General features: G+C 41.0%; 2 protein-coding genes across 2 annotated transcripts; one reads left to right on the plus strand and one right to left on the minus strand.

Moving 5' to 3' along the window:
- Positions 1-1,861: 1,861 nt before the first annotated feature.
- crym (crystallin, mu) lies at positions 1,862-8,395 on the plus strand. The gene is made up of 8 exons (XM_071905116.2): positions 1,862-2,105; positions 3,153-3,303; positions 4,380-4,442; positions 4,955-5,056; positions 6,181-6,364; positions 6,733-6,854; positions 6,955-7,039; positions 7,721-8,395. The coding sequence occupies exons 1-8, from the start codon at positions 1,894-1,896 to the stop codon at positions 7,792-7,794; spliced, it is 993 nt and encodes a 330-aa protein (XP_071761217.1). The 5' UTR covers positions 1,862-1,893; the 3' UTR covers positions 7,795-8,395.
- Positions 8,186-15,032, minus strand: LOC139916299 (ras-related C3 botulinum toxin substrate 1-like). Its single transcript, XM_071905117.2, has 6 exons — positions 14,734-15,032; positions 14,035-14,106; positions 12,763-12,880; positions 12,046-12,108; positions 10,544-10,703; positions 8,186-10,059 (listed from the first exon to the last, which is right to left on the minus strand). The coding sequence occupies exons 1-6, from the start codon at positions 14,766-14,768 to the stop codon at positions 9,929-9,931; spliced, it is 579 nt and encodes a 192-aa protein (XP_071761218.1). The 5' UTR covers positions 14,769-15,032; the 3' UTR covers positions 8,186-9,928.
- Between the last annotated feature and the right edge of the window lie 2,765 nt (positions 15,033-17,797).

Consider the following 17,797-nt stretch of genomic DNA (forward strand, 5'->3'; position numbering starts at 1 on the left):
AACATTTTTTGCCATGACCTGGAAATATAGCTATAAGTTTTAGGTTTTTTTTTGTTTTACTTCTCAGGACAATGACAATGGTCCATTTCAATGTACTAGTTTGCCAAGTCATAATCTGATGTTTTGTAATAATAAAACATAATTTCTATTTAAAGTTGTTTTTGATTTTTTCATGTTCACAATTTTGTAAGGAGTGCATCTTTTACATTGAGATAATTTTTGGGGCTTTAACAATGAAACAAATCAAATGTGTCCAAAGTCATTAAACGCTGAAAACCAGAATAAATGGGATATTCATTCGGCGGCGCATCTCCGTGTGTCTTAAAGACCTCAGTGCTTGGATGTCTGTGCACCACCTGAAGCTCAGTCGTGACAAGACGGAGCTCCTCTTTCTCCCAGGGAGAGAGGAAACACTGCCTCACACAGACCTCCATCACCACTGAGAAGACCACTGTGTTGCCCTCTCAGACGACCAGCTGTCCTGCTCTGCCCACACAACCCCAAAATACGCCCGTTCCTTACAAGGGAAGCGGCACAACTCCTGGTCCTGGGCTCCTGCACCGCTCTCCTGGCCGGGCGACCCTCTGCCATCAGACCTTTACAGCGCATTCAGAGCGCTGCAGCCCGTCTGGTGTCACTTCACTGGCTTCTTATCTCCGCTCGCATCAAATTTAAGACCCTGGTACTCTCCTACAGGGCAGGACATCAGACTGCCCCTCCCTATCTGCAATCACTGGTCAGGTTAGGGCCTATAGGGTAGAAAAAGCAGAACCATGATTTTCAAAAAATGTCGTGTCTCCTTAAAGAAATTAATGGTTGTATAAAAATATTTTACAGCTAGCCTAGAATAATAGACAAAGTGACACTACAAAAGTTGTGAGGGCGCTGAAAACTATTTTGATTGAGGTAAGGAGCGCATAAGGCCGATCAACATGGCACTGGATAATCCGAAACATTCTGAGAACTCCAAATTGTTAAAGACCAACACAGGATATACAGGTTTGTCTAGTTTCATGGAGGATCCACCTCCTGAGAAATCAAGAGCAAGAGAAAGATCAGCTGCACCGGCCTCCACCCCTCTGTCCATCTTGTTCCCTGGTGAGCCACTGGCAAACAGACCTGTTCCTCTGTGAAGAAATCATCGAGAGTTAAATTTCATACGTTAATTAAAAAACCCTTCAGTTACACATGACTTGACCTGGGCGATTGCACAGCAGGGTAAAAGACAGAGAGAGGTTAGTACGTACCGGCCTCCATCCTCTGCAGCTGGGCCCTGGAGAGCCAATAAATAGTTTTTTACAGTGTAGGCTAATGGGTTGCAGTGTTAAAACAATAACAAATTTTCCTTACTAAGAGACAGCATTGTATGTTTAAGTAGGCTACTCCTCCTCAAGATGAGAAGTGTGCAAACGACCTCACATGTTAGTCATCCTCTGCAGGTTATAAGTAATAAGTGAGAAATAATTACTGGCTCTTAAAGTGAGACTCAGATATATACTCGAGTCTTAAAACAGAGTAGGTCTAGTGCAGCTCACACAATACAAAAGATTTGGTATTAAAATATTACATCTGCAGTGCAATTTAAGAACATATTTTGTGTTTTTGTTCCTTTTAAAGCAATACAATACAACACAATACAATAAGCTGTAAATATTATGTTCAGCAACTGTTATCATGGTAAGTGAAACATGACATGAAAACATGATAAACCTGAAAGGTGTGATATGATATATATGATATGATATGATATGATATGATAACCCGCGCCGGTCTGACCTGTAAGACAGCGCTGAGGGCTCAAACCGCTCCTGGACAAACTGAATATAAGTCGTTGCCCATTGGACCATTGGACCCACACCCTGTCAGACACACACAGTGGGCTCTTTGGGCTTTATGTCACGTCCTGGTTTAGGTTTAGACTCTGCCGGAGCAGAAGCCATGGCCGAGCCTCCTGTTGTCATATGGCACGATGAAGTCGCGCGCCTGCTGCGGTACAGAGACCTGATTCCCCGTCTGGAGGAAGCCTTGGGCAGTTTCTCCAAACGGGACAGCGCAGAGCTGATCCAGCCGGTGCGCAGCACGCTGCCCCTGCAGAAATACAATGGGTATGTAGAGAAATGCAGAAATACAACGGGCATGTATGCAGAAATACAATGGGTATGTAGAGAAATGCAGAAATACAACGGGCATGTATGCAGAAATACAATGGGTATGTAGGCTTCTATAGCTGGAGCCATCCTTGTCCACTTATAACCAGGTGGAAAAAGTAAACACCGATTCAAGTAGAAGTAGCTATACTCACTGTACTACAGTGATACTCAACAATAATTTCAGTAGTAAGTTTCTTAAAACAAAGTAACAGTGAGGAAGGACTTACAGTAACACACTGGCGACACTGATGCCAGTAGGCTATAGTCCAATAAAAACTTCCATATGCCAGCAAATTACTGTAAAACTGTAAGGGCTAAGTTACAGTACTGTAAAGACATTTAACACAGTAACGATACTGTAAAGGGCTGGTTACAGTATTTAGCTGGCAAGTGTTGCCAGTATTGCTGCACAAAACCAAGGACAAGTCAGTGCTTGCCTGAAAGTAAAACTAGGTCTACTGGTGTAGTAGAAAGTAGCTCATTATGTACTCGTAAAAGTTACTGAGTTACTTTTTAGAAAAGAGAACGTGTTAGCTGTGATCTTTCCCATGTGATTCTAAAAGGAGAGAGGACAGAGTTCAAACTAGATTCTTTTAATTTGAAAATGTGGAAATTACTAAATAAAGTGCACAAACACAGTAAAGCCACATTACTCTTCTCTGCTGACTGACCATTCACTCTGAATGGCTCCACAATTAATTCACGACTGTGCAGGTTCTGATGCTTATGAAGATAGGCCTATTACAAAATTTGTACTGTCATGGATGTAATTTAAAATGTAGCCAAGTAGGTACTTCAGCAAAAATGTACTTAAGTTAAAGTAAAATTACTGACTTAAAAAAATACTCAAAAAACAGTACACAAAAAAAGCTACTCGGGAGTAAATGTAATTAGTTACTTCCACCTTTGGTTATAACAAATTCAACATTCACAATTTTGACCTTTTAGCTCATTCTGTTGTCATTAATGATTCATTTTCATGGTGAAATGACCGATTGACAGATTTTTCGGATCGATGCCCGCATACATGGAGAACAGCGGGGTCCTGTGCACAAAGCTGCTGTGCGTTTACCAGAGGGAGGTTGGCTCAACTCTGCCGTCCGTACAAGCCACAGTGCTGGTGTTCGACCCAGAGTGCGGGAACATGAAAGCGGTGAGTAAAACTGATGATGAGCATGATCTGATGCATACATGAATGACTTATAACATACCTGTGGAGATACCTGCAGGGAGCCCTCCTTCATTCCCCACTTCGTAATATGTAGTCAGGAGAGTGGCCAGGGGGCGGAGTCAGAACAGGGGGCGGGGTCAGAGCAGGGGGCGGGGTCCGGGCAGGGGGTGGAGTCAGGGCAGGGGGTGGAGTCAGGGCACGGGGTGGAGTCAGGGCACGGGGTGGAGTCAGCAAGTGATTGTAAGAGTTATAGTTTCACACCCCATTGACTTGTGCTAGCATTGCTAATAAATGATAATAGGAGGTGGTTGCCAGTTTCACAGAAACGGAAGCTCTAATGTAAAAACTTTTGGCACATTGGCTTGATTAGTGATTAATAGGGTAGGCTTATAAAATTGCTGAGCCTTCCCTATAAGCAGGCCTAATAATTAGTAATAAAAAAAATATAGCCTACAGAATAATTCATAAGTAGTCTAAATCCTCTAAATATTGTTTGTTTACTTGTTTACTGTTACTGAACTCTAGAGCGGACATCATAGGGCTAAAATTACAATGAAGATGACGATTTAAAAGGTGAAGAACAATATATAAAAAAGTAGGCAAAAAGAGGTCAGTCTGTCAGTAATGTGTTCTGGTAACAGCCAGAATGAGAGTGAGGCACAGGAGACAGCCATGTAGAAATGATTCATGACCGCTTCCCATTCCAGTAAGAACAACACCCATTTTTACAACTGAAAAAACTATCTTTTTAAGAAGGACCTCACTCCCCCCTCTCCCATATCTTCATCCTCTGCTTGCTCTCATTCGTTTGTATCTTAGAAGTTAAAAACAAAAAAAATCCCTTCTGCCTCTCTCCTTATAGCTCTTATTTCTCTTCTTTTTCTTACATTATCCCTCTATAGCCTTGCAGGAATATTGTCAAAATCCTTGTACTTCTTAAAGGTTGCTTGTAGTGTGGTGGATCCAAGGAATGATAGCTTAATATAAGTTGTGGATAAAAGGGTCAGCTAAATGCCTGACGTGAATTTCTGTGTTGCCCGAAAATAATTATGTTGCAGATTATTGACGGAGAGGTCATCACAGCCATGAGGACCGCTGCAGCTTCGGCCATTTCTGCTAAAGTACGCTTTCCATTTTTGTTTGACACCAAACCCACTTCAAACATACACTTCTAGTATCTTCATATCTCATCTGTAGTGCTGAAACGATTAGTCGATTAATCACTTAGTCGATCAGTCAATCAACAGAAAATTAATCGATTTTGATAATCGATTAATCGTTGAAGTCATTTATCAAGTAAAAATACCAAACATTTGTTGGTTGCAGCTTCACACATGCTGAGATTTGCTGCTTTTCTCTGTTTCATATCATTATAAAATGAATCCTTTGGGTTTTTTCAGACTAAATAAACAATTTGAAGAATCACTTTGGGCTCTGGTGACTTGTAATGGGCATTTGTCATTATTTTTGACATTTTTTTTTTTTTTTAAATGATTAATCGATTAATCCATAATGAAGATAATCGTTAGTTGCAGCCCTACTCATTTCACCTTGCAGGTCTGACTGTTCTCATTACTTGCACTGTTGTAACGTAACGTAACTTTGTGTTGTGCTGACATTGAAACTCTTGTAGTATCTGATGCCGGCTGGAGCGGAGGTGTTGACCATCTTGGGAACCGGCACACAGGCCCTCAGCCACTACAACATCTTCACAGAAACGTTTACATTTAAAGAGGTACAGTTAAAAAAAATGTGTAAAATGCAACCTGGCAGCCCATTTGTAATCAACTGACAGAAAGTGTGAACAGAGGCATGCATGTGATCCTTGGCAATTTGGGGAAATGTGGCATTGGGTGAATTCAACATAAATGGGACACTTTTTGCATTTCTGAATTCTGTCACATCTATACACCTCTACACAACATACTAGCCCAACACAACATTACATTTCTGAATTCCTCAAGATGTTGCCTAACCAAATACGAAAGATCCCTGCTGCTATCGTATTCACAGGAGACACGACACACACACACACATTTGTGTACAATGTGCATAAAAACAAATTTCAAGTATTTGGCACAGTGAGACTGTAGGCTACCCCAATTACAATTTAATGCACATTAAATATTAATATACAGTATATGAATTAATACTCAACAGAGGGGAACACTGGTTCTGGATGCTGTTCTGTGGGCTTTTTTAGATTTGGCCTCCAAATAGATTTCTGGCAGATTTATCTTGATCTTTGCACTCCATTATAATGACAAAAGCTACAAGATTAGATTTGGGCTGACTTGGACTTATAGGCCTAATATTGGTTCTCATTGTAGGCCATACCTGCCCTAAGTACAGGTGCTTCCTTAATGTAAACTGCATATCTTTCTCCCAAGTGCAAAAGCCAAAAGACTGTCCCACTTTGTATAAAACATGCTGTCCCACTTTATCTATCTGGGTCTAATAAAGCGGGACAACACAAAAGACAAAAGACTGACTTAAACTTCAAACATCATATTGACAATTGATGACATTTCTTTAATTTGAATGCACCAGTAAGTATTTGGCACTTACATAACATTTGGCACAGTGCCATATTCATGACAGATTTATAGCCTTAACATCATAACAGAAAAAGTCTTACCTTGTGCGCCCCTCGATGATGTCACACCAGTGATGTCACACGTTTTTGATCATATGGTTTCACTGCTATGGGTCAGTAACAGCAATGTTGATTTTCAGTCCAAGAAATATACACAAAAAACCATAAGTTGTCCCACTTCACAAAGTCCCACTTCTGCTGAATTCACTTTTAAACCGTTCGATACAGACTGACCGCGTCATCCGTCGTGTCTCCTCCTCCAGGTGCGAGTGTGGAGCCGGACGAGGGAGTCGGCAGAGAGGTTCAGCCGCTCTGTGGGCGGAGCTGTGACCGTGTGCGACTCGGTGGAGGAGGCAGTGAAGGGAGCAGACGCCATAGTGACCGCAACCAGATCCACTGAGCCTGTGCTGTTCGGTCGCTGGGTCAAACCAGGAGCCCATGTGGCAGGTGAGAATGAATGATTCACACACACACACAAACTTTGGGATTTCAACACACTCCCAATCTCCTCTCTTGTATTTTCAACTGCTCAAAGATGGAGGACGGCGCTACAGGCGAGCAACCGGCATCACAACACATTTCAGCTAGCCAAAAACACAAATGACAAAGCAATATTACTATTCAACTGTTATCAATCCTGATGTTTTACTTGTGTAGGAGGAGACAAGTTCTATCAATGCTGTTGTAATTCCTACTGGTCGCTAAAGATTATCGATAAAGATGCAAAAACTCTTAATTGTGTTAGTCTGAAAATACATATACAGGAGAGAGACTAAAGCACACACTCTGTCTCTTTCTCTCACGTGATTGGCCAGCGGTGGGAGCCTGCAGGCCAAACTGGCGGGAGCTGGACGATGTGTTGATGAAGGAGGCGGTGGTGTACGCCGACAGCAGGGAGGGCGCCGCGTCCGAGTCCGGCGACGTCATCATGTCCGGGGTCAGCCTTTCATTCAGCGCGCTCGCATCGGTTCACAAAAGTGTGAAGTTTTAGTTGATGAGAGTGGATTCTCTTACTTTTTTTTTTTTTTTTTCTTCAGGTCGAGGTGTTTGCAGAGATTGGAGACGTTATTAATGGAACCAGACCGGCCCACAGAGAGAAGACGACTGTGTTCAAATCCCTTGGTAAGACACACTTGTTACGGGCGTGTTCCATATCATGGGGCATGTTCTTTATTTTCCTCCTTTCAGTTCATTAAGCATCATGAAAATCACCTTATTTTCATAGTATCCGATTCTTTAAGTTTGCATCTCCAGTTTAGTGTGGTTGTCACATGTATCTGAATCTCGTTATCAGTTGTTTCTTATCCAAGGTTATTACAGTAAACCAAAACTAAAGCTAAGATGAAAACTAGGTGTTTAACTGAAATAAAAATAAAAATGAGATATTGTGAAAAAACTAAAACTGAACTGAAACTACTGTCTCCTTGTAAAACTAACTAAAATAAAATTATAGGGGAAATGTTTTTAGTTTTCGTCTTTTTGTTTATGTGCAGGGGGAAAAAGAGAATGAAGTTTGGGCGGAGATTTTTTGCTTTTGTTTTTACTGAACAATTTTGTATAAATACATTTTAAAAATGATGATTTGTTTGTATTACACTTGTAATACAAACAAAATAAAAACTAAACTAAGAGTCAACATTTGTAAAAAATAAAAACTAAACTAAAATGGCAACCCTAACCTACACTGGAAACTAATCAAAACGAAACTGAAAACTGAACTCAAAATTGAAAACTATATTGAAATAAAAACTAATGACAAATCCTAAACCTAAAAGTAACCCTGTTCTTATGTCCCTACAACAGGAATGGGAGTGGAAGACGCCGTGTCTGCCAAGCTGGTGTTTGACCAGTGGAAGAACAAAGCCAGCAAACTGTGAAGGGAGTCAGCCAGGAAGACAAAAAAAATGACCTATGAACCTGAAAAGCCTGAAATTGTTTTCTTCTTCTCTTCTCTTTCTCTCTCTCTCTCTCGACCTTTATAGTAAAAGTTTATCAAGATCAAGGAAATGTAACAAAAGGCCAGAAATAATGTCTTTCACGTTACTTAATCCACACTGGGACAGCCTCCTCTGAAAGGTTCACTGCTGTAAAATCTGATCCTGCTTGCCATAAATACAGTATGTGTACAGTTTGTGCTCAAGATTAGAGATTATACAGTGTGGGAGCTTGACTCAATATAAGAAACCAACATGGAGAAGGTAAAACTTGTTCAACCTGCCTTGAACTGATGTGTGATTACAAAGTTGATATAAAAGACGACAACGGGTAATTTTAAACGAATTTATTTGCTTTTTTAAAAATTCAGCAGATTACTATATTATGTCAAAATAAAACCACATTTAGCAAGAAGGTAAATCAAGTGTGTACTTTCACTGTGCCATTGAAACACTGCTAAAATGAATCAACAGTTACAATGACTCCCCAGACCACCTATGCATTTTGATCATTGCTCATTTCAAAATAAAAAAAAAATAAAAATGTACTTGGAAAATAGTTAACTGCTGAAGTATGTTGTATAACAGACAAACACATTGTAGTCGGTTGCAACCTCTGAATGCTGATACACTGGATCATAAACTTTGAGATACAGTAATAGATCGGCTCAAAAATGACACGGTTACAAACCATCATGATAGCAATAAGAGCATCGTATACTGAGTCAAAAGCCTAGATTATCCAAGTAAAAAAACACCAGAAATCTTCAAACAAGAGTTACGATGAAAACTTCAAACGATGGCCACGACTACCAAATGAATCCAACCTTTACGGGAAATGGAGGATGTACTGTAGGTCACAGAACGGGTATAACAACATAACATTCAGTCAAACCTCTGGCAATGGAAATCACATACAGAAATGCTGACAAACCATGAAGTTGATTGAACTAACCTGGAGCCTCTCTCTTAAAAGAGGCATTTCTCCCAACACTGAAGCTGAAAGACCGTTGCGTTTTCTCTAAACACAGAATGCAGCGGTGGGCAAAGGGATATTCAGGTTCATCTACAAAGCTTTACAGATAAAGTAAGAGCCATTTTCCATTTAATATCTAGTGTACTATGGTATATTTATTGTTCTGACTGAACTGGAAGATCACAAAAAAATTGCACCTCAACAAGCAGAGACTGCGTTATAAATTTCCTTCCATTGTAGAGAGTAATCATCACAGATCTTAGCAGCTGCTACAACACTTGTTATGGAGCCATTTAGAGTTCATTAACATTTCTCACAAATAGTTAAAACCGTTCTTTCAAGATTGCAAATGATGGTATCTTATACAGGATTAAAACAAAACTCAAAAGGAACAACTTCATTGATACATTTAGTGTACACGGAGTGACTACAAAGTGACGACCGTTAACTGAATTTTGGCAACGCCTCAGTCTAGACAATTGAAGAATGTAAACAAAACGGTCTGTCGAGAAGAGCGGAAAAGGAACTGACACTGAAAAAAGGAGAAATTAGTTTTTAAATCTTCCAAAAGTAAAATTTTAAGAAGGCAGCAGGAATTTCTTAGTGTAGGGGGGAAAAGAGCGCAGCGTGGGACCTTTCTCTTCAATCTGACGAGAGTTAATTCTAGGGTCATTTTTTATGATAAAATCATATTTAAGTAGTACTTCTTACAATACCAGAGAGAAAAAAATGACATATGGATGCATATGCTTTTGTAGAATCTTCCCTCTTTCTCCGAATGCGCAAACCCAAAATCCCAAATCAACTCCCCCTACCCCCCGCCTTACCTAATTCACTTCATTTCTGTCGATCTGAAAGAATTTTGACAGATGTAAGCAAGTCAGGAATAAATCTACCTGAACCATCAGATCTGATCATTTCAGCGTTGCTTAAAGCTATCAAATGCTTTCAGATGCAAGCCTCATCTAACAGGAGCATCTAAGGAAGCGAGGACAAAAGGGGGTGACTTGAGATTCGGGGTACCCCACTATCACCTTCTTCCCCTCTGAATAGGCGAGCTCTGACTGCAGCCGTGTACCTTCTGCTCCCCGTGCGTCGCGTTTACAGTAGTGAGCACTTCTTCTTCCTCTTCTTGACGGGCGGGGGGCACAGGACCGCCCTGATGGCTTCGTCGAACACCGTCTTAAGGCCGCGCTGTGTCAAGGCTGAGCACTCCAGGTACTTCACCGATCCTGGAAGACAGGAGTGAAACATGAACGCAGAGGAAAACTTGTGATGGAAGTCTGAAAACCAGCCTGCAGTCTCTATGTTGACGTGGCATGATCCTGTATTCCAAATAGCCAGTGTTTTACTTCTTGTGCATGTGACAGGTGTTTTCCATAAACGTAACACCATTACAATGACTGTCAAAAACAAAAACTTTCCACAGTATAGACTACAGATTTTGGTTGAAAAGTGAGTCTCATCATAGTGTATTATGCAACCGATTAAGTCTGCATGATGATGAAGTTAAATTAAAATAATGCGACTGTGATACATGAGGACACAGCTCTGTTTAACACGATTTCTTTATAAGCTCTTCTAAAAAGCTTAGGAATATCTTGAGGAAACTGCCAGAATCACCCTAAAAAAAACAGTCTTCCAACTTGAAAATCTCAACAGTCAATATTGTGATTTCAGTATTTCATCAATTAACTGTGCAGCCCCACAACTGACCGATCTCTTTGGCCATGGCCAGGCCCTGGGGGTAGATGATGGGGGAGAGTTTCTTCTCCTTCAGCTTTTCAATAGTGTCCTTGTCGTCTCTCAGATCCAGCTTGGTGCCCACTAGGATGATGGGCGTGTTGGGGCAGTGGTGTCTCACCTCGGGGTACCACTGGAGGGAGGAGGGAGGAGGGGGGAGAGACAGGAGGTCAGAGGATCCTGATACAACTGGACGGTGTGAAGGCTAGTGTGGAATGTGAGTGGGCTGCTAAAGAGAATAGATTACTTTCTTGGAAATGTTCTGGTGCTTGGTCAAATTCTACTGGATGTGACCTTTGATGACCTAGACGGCACAAACCTCCGCCAACGCTGAACAATTCTCCAACCTGCTGCTACACCCACACACATTGTTCCTATGACTTCAATTTTAAAAAGGACCACAACAATGATTTTGCATGCGTTAGCCAATTTACTACAATTCACATGTACTTGACATTACTACCAACCACTTCCCAAAGCGTACCATACTTTTCTTTTTAGATGTTTGAATGCATTTTTCCTACCTTCCAGGCAGCCATTTGCTTCCATTCATTTCAGTATGGTAAGTGGTTCAGTAAACCAACTTGCAGAGACTTTAAACTTGCTTGTAAGCATCCCACCCCGGGTTTATTTTTGTCAAAGTTACTTTATTGTTCACGTAGTAATTTAGTTTGATGCCCGCACTGACTGGAAAAGTCTACATGTCTTCTGGTGCGTCCATATGCTGGTGGGAAGCTCCGACATCTGGGACTTCAAAGTCAGTTGCATCACATGCTAATCAGTCGGAAAATCAAACCCAGAAGACAACATGGCAGCATTGAGAAACGGATGATGTGGATTTGGCTTCTTCTTGCTTTAAACGACCAAATGTGAAATTAGTTTTCCTGATTTATCAAATGCACGTGAATGCACCATTCCTCTCGCACTTGGAAACCCACACAACAGAATGTAAATCTCTGCCAAGGGGTAGTCCGTGAAGAAACGACTGTTTTACAAACTAAATTCAAACGTCCATGACTTCTAAACCCGGGCACAAATGTAAGCTGGAACAGCAAAGAATTTTGAGTCAGGTTTATCACCTGAACGTTTGAATTTTAAAAAAACAGGGAAATAATAAGTAATAATATAAATATTCAAAGCTCTAAAAAGGTATGGTATGCTTTGAAAAATTGTCGGTAGTAATGCAAGGTATGCATGCAGTGTAGTAAATGGGCTAAAACATGCAGAAACACTGGTATGGTCCTTGACCCTGCAAACATACCCTTCGGATTTGGAATGAAGTCTCTATTTAATGGCAGAAATCCCAGATCTGGATCACCACCAAAATCTAATCTATTGTTCCTTGGCCCAAGGCCTATCTGTAATATGTTTTTGAGATATCCTGCTGACAGACAGACAAATCAACAGGGACAAAAACATAACCTTCTTAGTGGAGGTAATGAAACTGAACAAAACATAAAGCAGGCTGTTCTCACCTTGGCACGGACGTTTTCGAAGGAGGCCGGACTGACTAGAGAAAAGCAGATCAGGAACACATCCTAGGGAGGGAGAACCACAACATTAGCTGAATCACTACAAAAAACAGAACCATCAAAATGACATTTTAAATTCAATCAGCATTGTGGAGATGGGTTTTTTTTGGTTATTATTGAGACAATTGTAACCAGAGCCTAATCTGAAAATTGGTTAACTCTGAGATGTCGAAGCTAAAAGAGACAGCACACAATATTTGACTTAACAAATCATTAAACAAGAGAAATGATTCACCAGTCTAGACAAATCTGTATTGGTCCTGTCACTAAAGACGAACTGCCTCCCACTTTCACCTCCCTGTATGTCTTTGGCACAGAGGCCAGTGTGTTACGAAGACAAAGGAGACAGACAGAGCCTCCTTTCACTTCCTCCCAGCGCTCCTCTAGACAGTGTATAGGTACTGTGGAGACAAGGCTCTACTCTCTGCTGAGTGCACAGTCACAGTCTTAAGCATTACAGGCCGATGAATAGCTCAAATTCAATGCTGGCAAAGTGAAAACAGCGTTCCCCTATGGTAAAGGGGCAAATGGTGTTCATCGTAGCATTGTTTGGCTGATACTAATCTATGCGAAACAGTGGTCTGAGACAAGCTATTATTATTATTTGTTTGTGTGTGTGTGTGTGTGTGTGTGTGTGTGTGTGTGTGTGTGTGTGTATACCGTCTGTGGGTAAGACAGTGGCCTGAGCCTGTCATAGTCCTCCTGTCCTGCTGTATCCCACAGTCCCAGGTTCACTGGTTTCCCATCTACCATCACGTTGGCAGAGTAGTTGTCAAAGCTGCCGGAAGGAAAGAAGATATTCAGTCACAATGAAATGAAAACTAACTTTATCACCTTGTTAGCTAATTTGCCATGTCATAAAGTACACAGTTTCAACAAAAAATGCCATAAAATTGACAAATTGGGTTTTTTTTATATCAGAATTCCTTTACTTTTACTTCCTGGAAAACAATGGAATTTTTATTGGTCACTTTAAGGCATACCCACATCGTATAAAACCTGCAACTTCACAATTTGCTGCTGTTGGCAATAGGACCGGCACTAAATGCACCATATGCTTGTACTAATGCACTGCAACCTTAATAATGCCATTGTTTCTTGACTTGTGATAATACTACCTCACACTGAAGTGCAATACTACCTTTTTAATCACTTTAACTTGTTAGCACTTTTTTTTTAATTTGTTGTTAATCATACATGTTGATTACCTAGTTATTGTATATTTATAATAGTTGCATTTACAGATTGCTGCTAAATGGAATTTTGCTGTACTTGTTATAATGACAACAAAGAATCTAATCTAATCTTTCAATGTGACACGGGCAATAGTGCATTTTTGGGTGTTCACCCCCCCTTAAAGCCCTGTTTCCACCATGTCTGTGTCCCAATGGCTGTAATTTATTAATTCTGAAAAATCCAGAGTTTGTGACAGCTCAGGATCATGCACAAAGTTTTGATTTGCACAAGTTTATGCGCAACATTCTTGAATTTCTGGACACTTTTGAACAGTCAATCCACACATAATGTCCCGCCCCAATATACCACTTCAACCAGGAACGTGTTGCATTACAGACGCAAGACACCATCGAAATGCAGTTTCCTTGCGACTTTGGACCACCAGGTGACACGGCAAACGGAGACTGCCTCCACACAATACAGTGATGACATACAGATGTATACAAGCATTAGACGTTTGTTAACAAATTATCTGGAGAGTGACCATATTTTTGAATGTTAGCACTCCAGATGTCTGAGGGAGTAAGTTCAGCATCATCAGCTGAACCATGGCATGTTTCCATATGCTGACTATCTCTTTACATCAGTCAAAAGATAGCTGTCCAGGCTAGATTGTTCAAGAAGTGTGCTTTAGTGTGTGTGTGTGTGTGTGTGTGTGTGTGTGCGTGTGTGTGTGTGCGTGTGTGTGTTACTTACACTGTGGGGATGTACTCCCCGGGGAAAGCATTGGTAGTGTAGCTGATGAGCAGGCATGTTTTACCCACAGCCCTGAGGGGAGAAAGGAGGGCAGGGAGAGGAAAGATTGACAGAGAGAGAGAGAGAGAAGACAATGACTAGAATTTAAGGAGGCTCTTTCACTGACATCTCATTGTTTTAATAGTTACATTCTACTTTAAAACCAAGGGAATAGTTTGAATAAGTTTGAATACTTAATTAGTCACGTTATCAGATTTAATTTCACTATTAACATGATATTTCATTCTGAACTAACTATGACTTTGCAGTTTCTAAGCTGTGTTTTAAGATTACAATATCATGAACTGCCAGTGGGCAAACTAACTATGACAAGAAGTTTTAAAACTGCTGTCGACATGCCAGTGTGCTTAATTTCTGTTAGGGTTAGGTTAAATTACATGTTGTGGGCCTTCTAGTCTCACCCAACTAGCTATCTACGTGCAAATCACCACTGACTGACCCAGCTGGAGAGGAAAGCCGTCACAACAACAGTTGTCAATAGTTAACGTTAGCATGTTATCTGAGGCTAACTAGCCACTAGACAACTATTGTTAACTAAGTTTGAGAAAACCATTACACTACGTAGGTGTTGTTATCAATTATGTCTAATTGTGAAATATTAGAGGACGCAGTGCGGATAGAAACGCCAGCTGAACTTACCCGTCCCCCACCACCACACACTTGATGGCCTGCATCGGACGCCTCTCTCGCTAGCAAGCCAGCTAACGTTAAAGTAGCCCGTTCTCGGTTAGCTTAGCTAACGTTAGCTAAAGTAAACCACTCTTGTGTGTCGCGTGAACCTATTTTCCCAAACAGGGAAAAGAAGTGATAAGGCCTCGACTTTAAGGCAGAAGTTGTTTTAAAAGTTGTCGTGGCGGAAAATATCCCTCTCGTCCCACTTCCTCAGCAACACCTGGGTGGAATTCCAAAGTTGTAAACCAGCAGCAGGCAACACCCAAAAACTCTGAGTGGAGATTGAAAAAACGCCCTCAGACGGAAGCTGCGGCTCGAGATCCATGCAAGTCATTTCCGGTCAGGATTGTCAAAAATGGCCATCTAGTGGTGATCAAGGAGGTTGGAGATACCTACGGGTGATACCCAGGGTGATACCCACGGTGATACCTCAGTGATGACAACATGCCACTGAGCTTCAGTGATCAACATCCTGAAATAGAAAAAGCCGCAGTGTTCACAGTTAACAAAAACAAACAACACAGACCGAACAGACTTGTTGGAAATCGGCCTCTGGTGAGTTAATGGGAATGCCACTCATTAAAAAAAACCAAAACACATTACCCAGGACACTTCAACCAATACTTGTGAACATGCACCACAGTTTCCTGATGTCACTGGAATTTAAAATCTGGCACTGCTCCATAGACAATGAATGGGGCACTGATTTTGTTGATGCATAAGGTTTTTGTGCGAGTTGTTGCACCCAAATGAGGTTTAAATTCAGGTTAATATCTGTTGGCATTGCTAGAATGTAAACTTAATTTTAGTGTGACAACTCAACTTAGCATCTCATGGCTCCACAAAGTCAGACAGCGCCGTTTTCATTACCTATGGAGTAGACGCTGGTTTAATGTCCAAATTACAAATTCAAGGGGTTTCTCTCTGATTTTTAGCTTTAGGAAAGAGTGGTGCAAGTTCACACACACATACACACACACACACACACACACACACTGACTGAACTATCCTGGCCTGGGAGAAAACAAATAACAGATGTGAATTCCTAAAATGGGTGGCATTCCCCCTTAAAGCTACAAAAGTCATTATCCTACATTCCACAGTTTAGCATGTGAACACCAGAGAGCAGCATTCACTTTTAGATGATTATCCATGCTCAATTCAAACTTGTATTCACAGATTAACCACATAACGCTTTATTGGGGTTTTGTTTTATATGTAAATGTTTTGCATTGATCAATTTTACCATTTTTAAAAGTACTGACTGAAAACTCTGCTAACCCAACCTGGAGAAAAATATAAACCATCCAAATCCTCTCTCTTTTTCCTCAGTCTGCCTCTCTCTCTCTCTCTCTCTCTCTCTCTCTCTCTCTCTCTCTCTCTCTCTCTCTCCCTCTATCTCGCTCTCTCTCTCTCTCTATCTCTGTCTCTCTCTCTCCCTCTCTCTTTTTTTCTCTCTCTCCCTCTCTCAATTCAATTCAATATGCTTTATTCTGACTCTTTATTATGACTCTTTCTCTCTTTCTCTGTCACTGTCTCTGTCTCTCTCTCTCTCTCCCTCTCTTTCCCTCTCTGTCTCTCTCTCCCTCTCTCTCTCTCTCTCTCTCTCTCTCTCTCTCTCCCTGTGTCTTCCTAATCAAGGTCTTTACCTGTCATCATTCTAATGGTTTTACCTCTCCATTAATTAATCACTGTCTCCACGGCAACCACTCAGTGCAACATCACCTTCCACCTTTGCACACACAATGTAGACACGCTCATACACACACACACACACACACACACACACACACACACATTCATTAGTAACCTTGACTCTGGATTATGTTATTGGGGGATTTTCAAGCAAACAACACATTAATAGGATAAACGGCAACGTTAAGCGGGGGGGGGGTAAAAGCAGAGGAGAGAGATTAATGAAGGATAAACAGGCCTGTCGCCGGCACATTAGAGGCTGTAAAACACAGAGGAGACACACTGCGGGACCTTGGCATGACAAACAGAGAACAGAGATTAAAGGGAAAATCTGCCCTGAAGCAGAGTTAACACATTGTGGTAAAAAAGAACATATGACTGCAATATTTGTGGTGTTTTTATATGCAGTATTTGTGTTATTTATGTGTTGAATGTGTTTTATGCACCTTGGGCCTTTGAGATCTGTTTAAAACCCACTGGATATTTTCAAGAATACACTGGCGTTTTTTTTTTTCTCTTGCTTTGTGTGGCCTGTAGTAAAACCCTTGCTTATTATGTGACCACTTTCTATATCTCAGGTACCTGCCTCCGCTTGAGAAGGCTTGTATAAAGAATGTATAAGAAAGAAAAGCCTGTCGAATGTTGTTGCGGGCTCTGGGTGTCACCCTTGCATCCCCCCCCCCATGTTATCTTTATTTCTGTTTTGTTATGCAGTGTTGTCTTTCGTATTACCTTGTCCATTGCGTGTTTTGTATAATGATGAAAATGTACAATAAAACTCTTAATATAAAAAAAAAAAAAGAATACACTGGCGTCAATGAGAAAATAGGTATTCTTTCCATAATCCCTGAAGAAAACATACTTTTTGCAGTTATGTTTTGTTTTGGTCAGACAAAAGCATGCAATATGTCATCATGTGAACTGATATTTGCAAACATTTTTGTCTTGCTCCCAATCCATAACCCGGAGAATCAAGACTCTAATGTGTGATGGCACTAAAGTGACACTTCTGCAGCGGATCCATTGATAATCAATGGGAGGGATACATTATCAATGGAGCAACACAGGATTTCTGTCTTTGGGAGTACTTTAGTGTTATCTTGCTATAACAGTTGGCTTTGGAAGAAGAATTGGTACGAGGAAAAAAGAGGTTTAACCAAGCAAGAGAAGATATTAAAGAGATGAGATTAGATAGGCTGTTTAATATATGAACTTTGTCGGAAAGAGCTATTTTTCTGCTCTCTCTCTCTCTCTCTCTCTCTCTCTCTCTCTCGCTCTGCCCTCCTTCTCCTTCCCTGCCTCCCTCAGTCCTTATGTATCTTCCTTCCAAACTGCG

Source organism: Centroberyx gerrardi, chromosome 20, assembly GCF_048128805.1.
Source record: "Centroberyx gerrardi isolate f3 chromosome 20, fCenGer3.hap1.cur.20231027, whole genome shotgun sequence".
Lineage (NCBI taxonomy): Eukaryota > Metazoa > Chordata > Actinopteri > Beryciformes > Berycidae > Centroberyx > Centroberyx gerrardi.

Coding starts and splice junctions, on each gene's coding strand:
- crym (XM_071905116.2), top strand. CDS start 1,894: ATGTCACGTCCTGGTTTAGGTTTAGACTCTGCCGGAGCAGAAGCCATG. Junction 5,057..6,180: donor AAACGTTTACATTTAAAGAG/GTACAGTTAAAA, acceptor CTCCTCCTCCAG/GTGCGAGTGTGGAGCCGGAC. Junction 6,855..6,954: donor GCGACGTCATCATGTCCGGG/GTCAGCCTTTCA, acceptor TTTTTTCTTCAG/GTCGAGGTGTTTGCAGAGAT.
- LOC139916299 (XM_071905117.2), bottom strand. CDS start 14,768: ATGCAGGCCATCAAGTGTGTGGTGGTGGGGGACGG. Junction 10,704..12,045: donor TCGAAAACGTCCGTGCCAAG/GTGAGAACAGCC, acceptor TCCTCCCTCCAG/TGGTACCCCGAGGTGAGACA. Junction 10,060..10,543: donor GGCCATGGCCAAAGAGATCG/GTCAGTTGTGGG, acceptor CCTGTCTTCCAG/GATCGGTGAAGTACCTGGAG.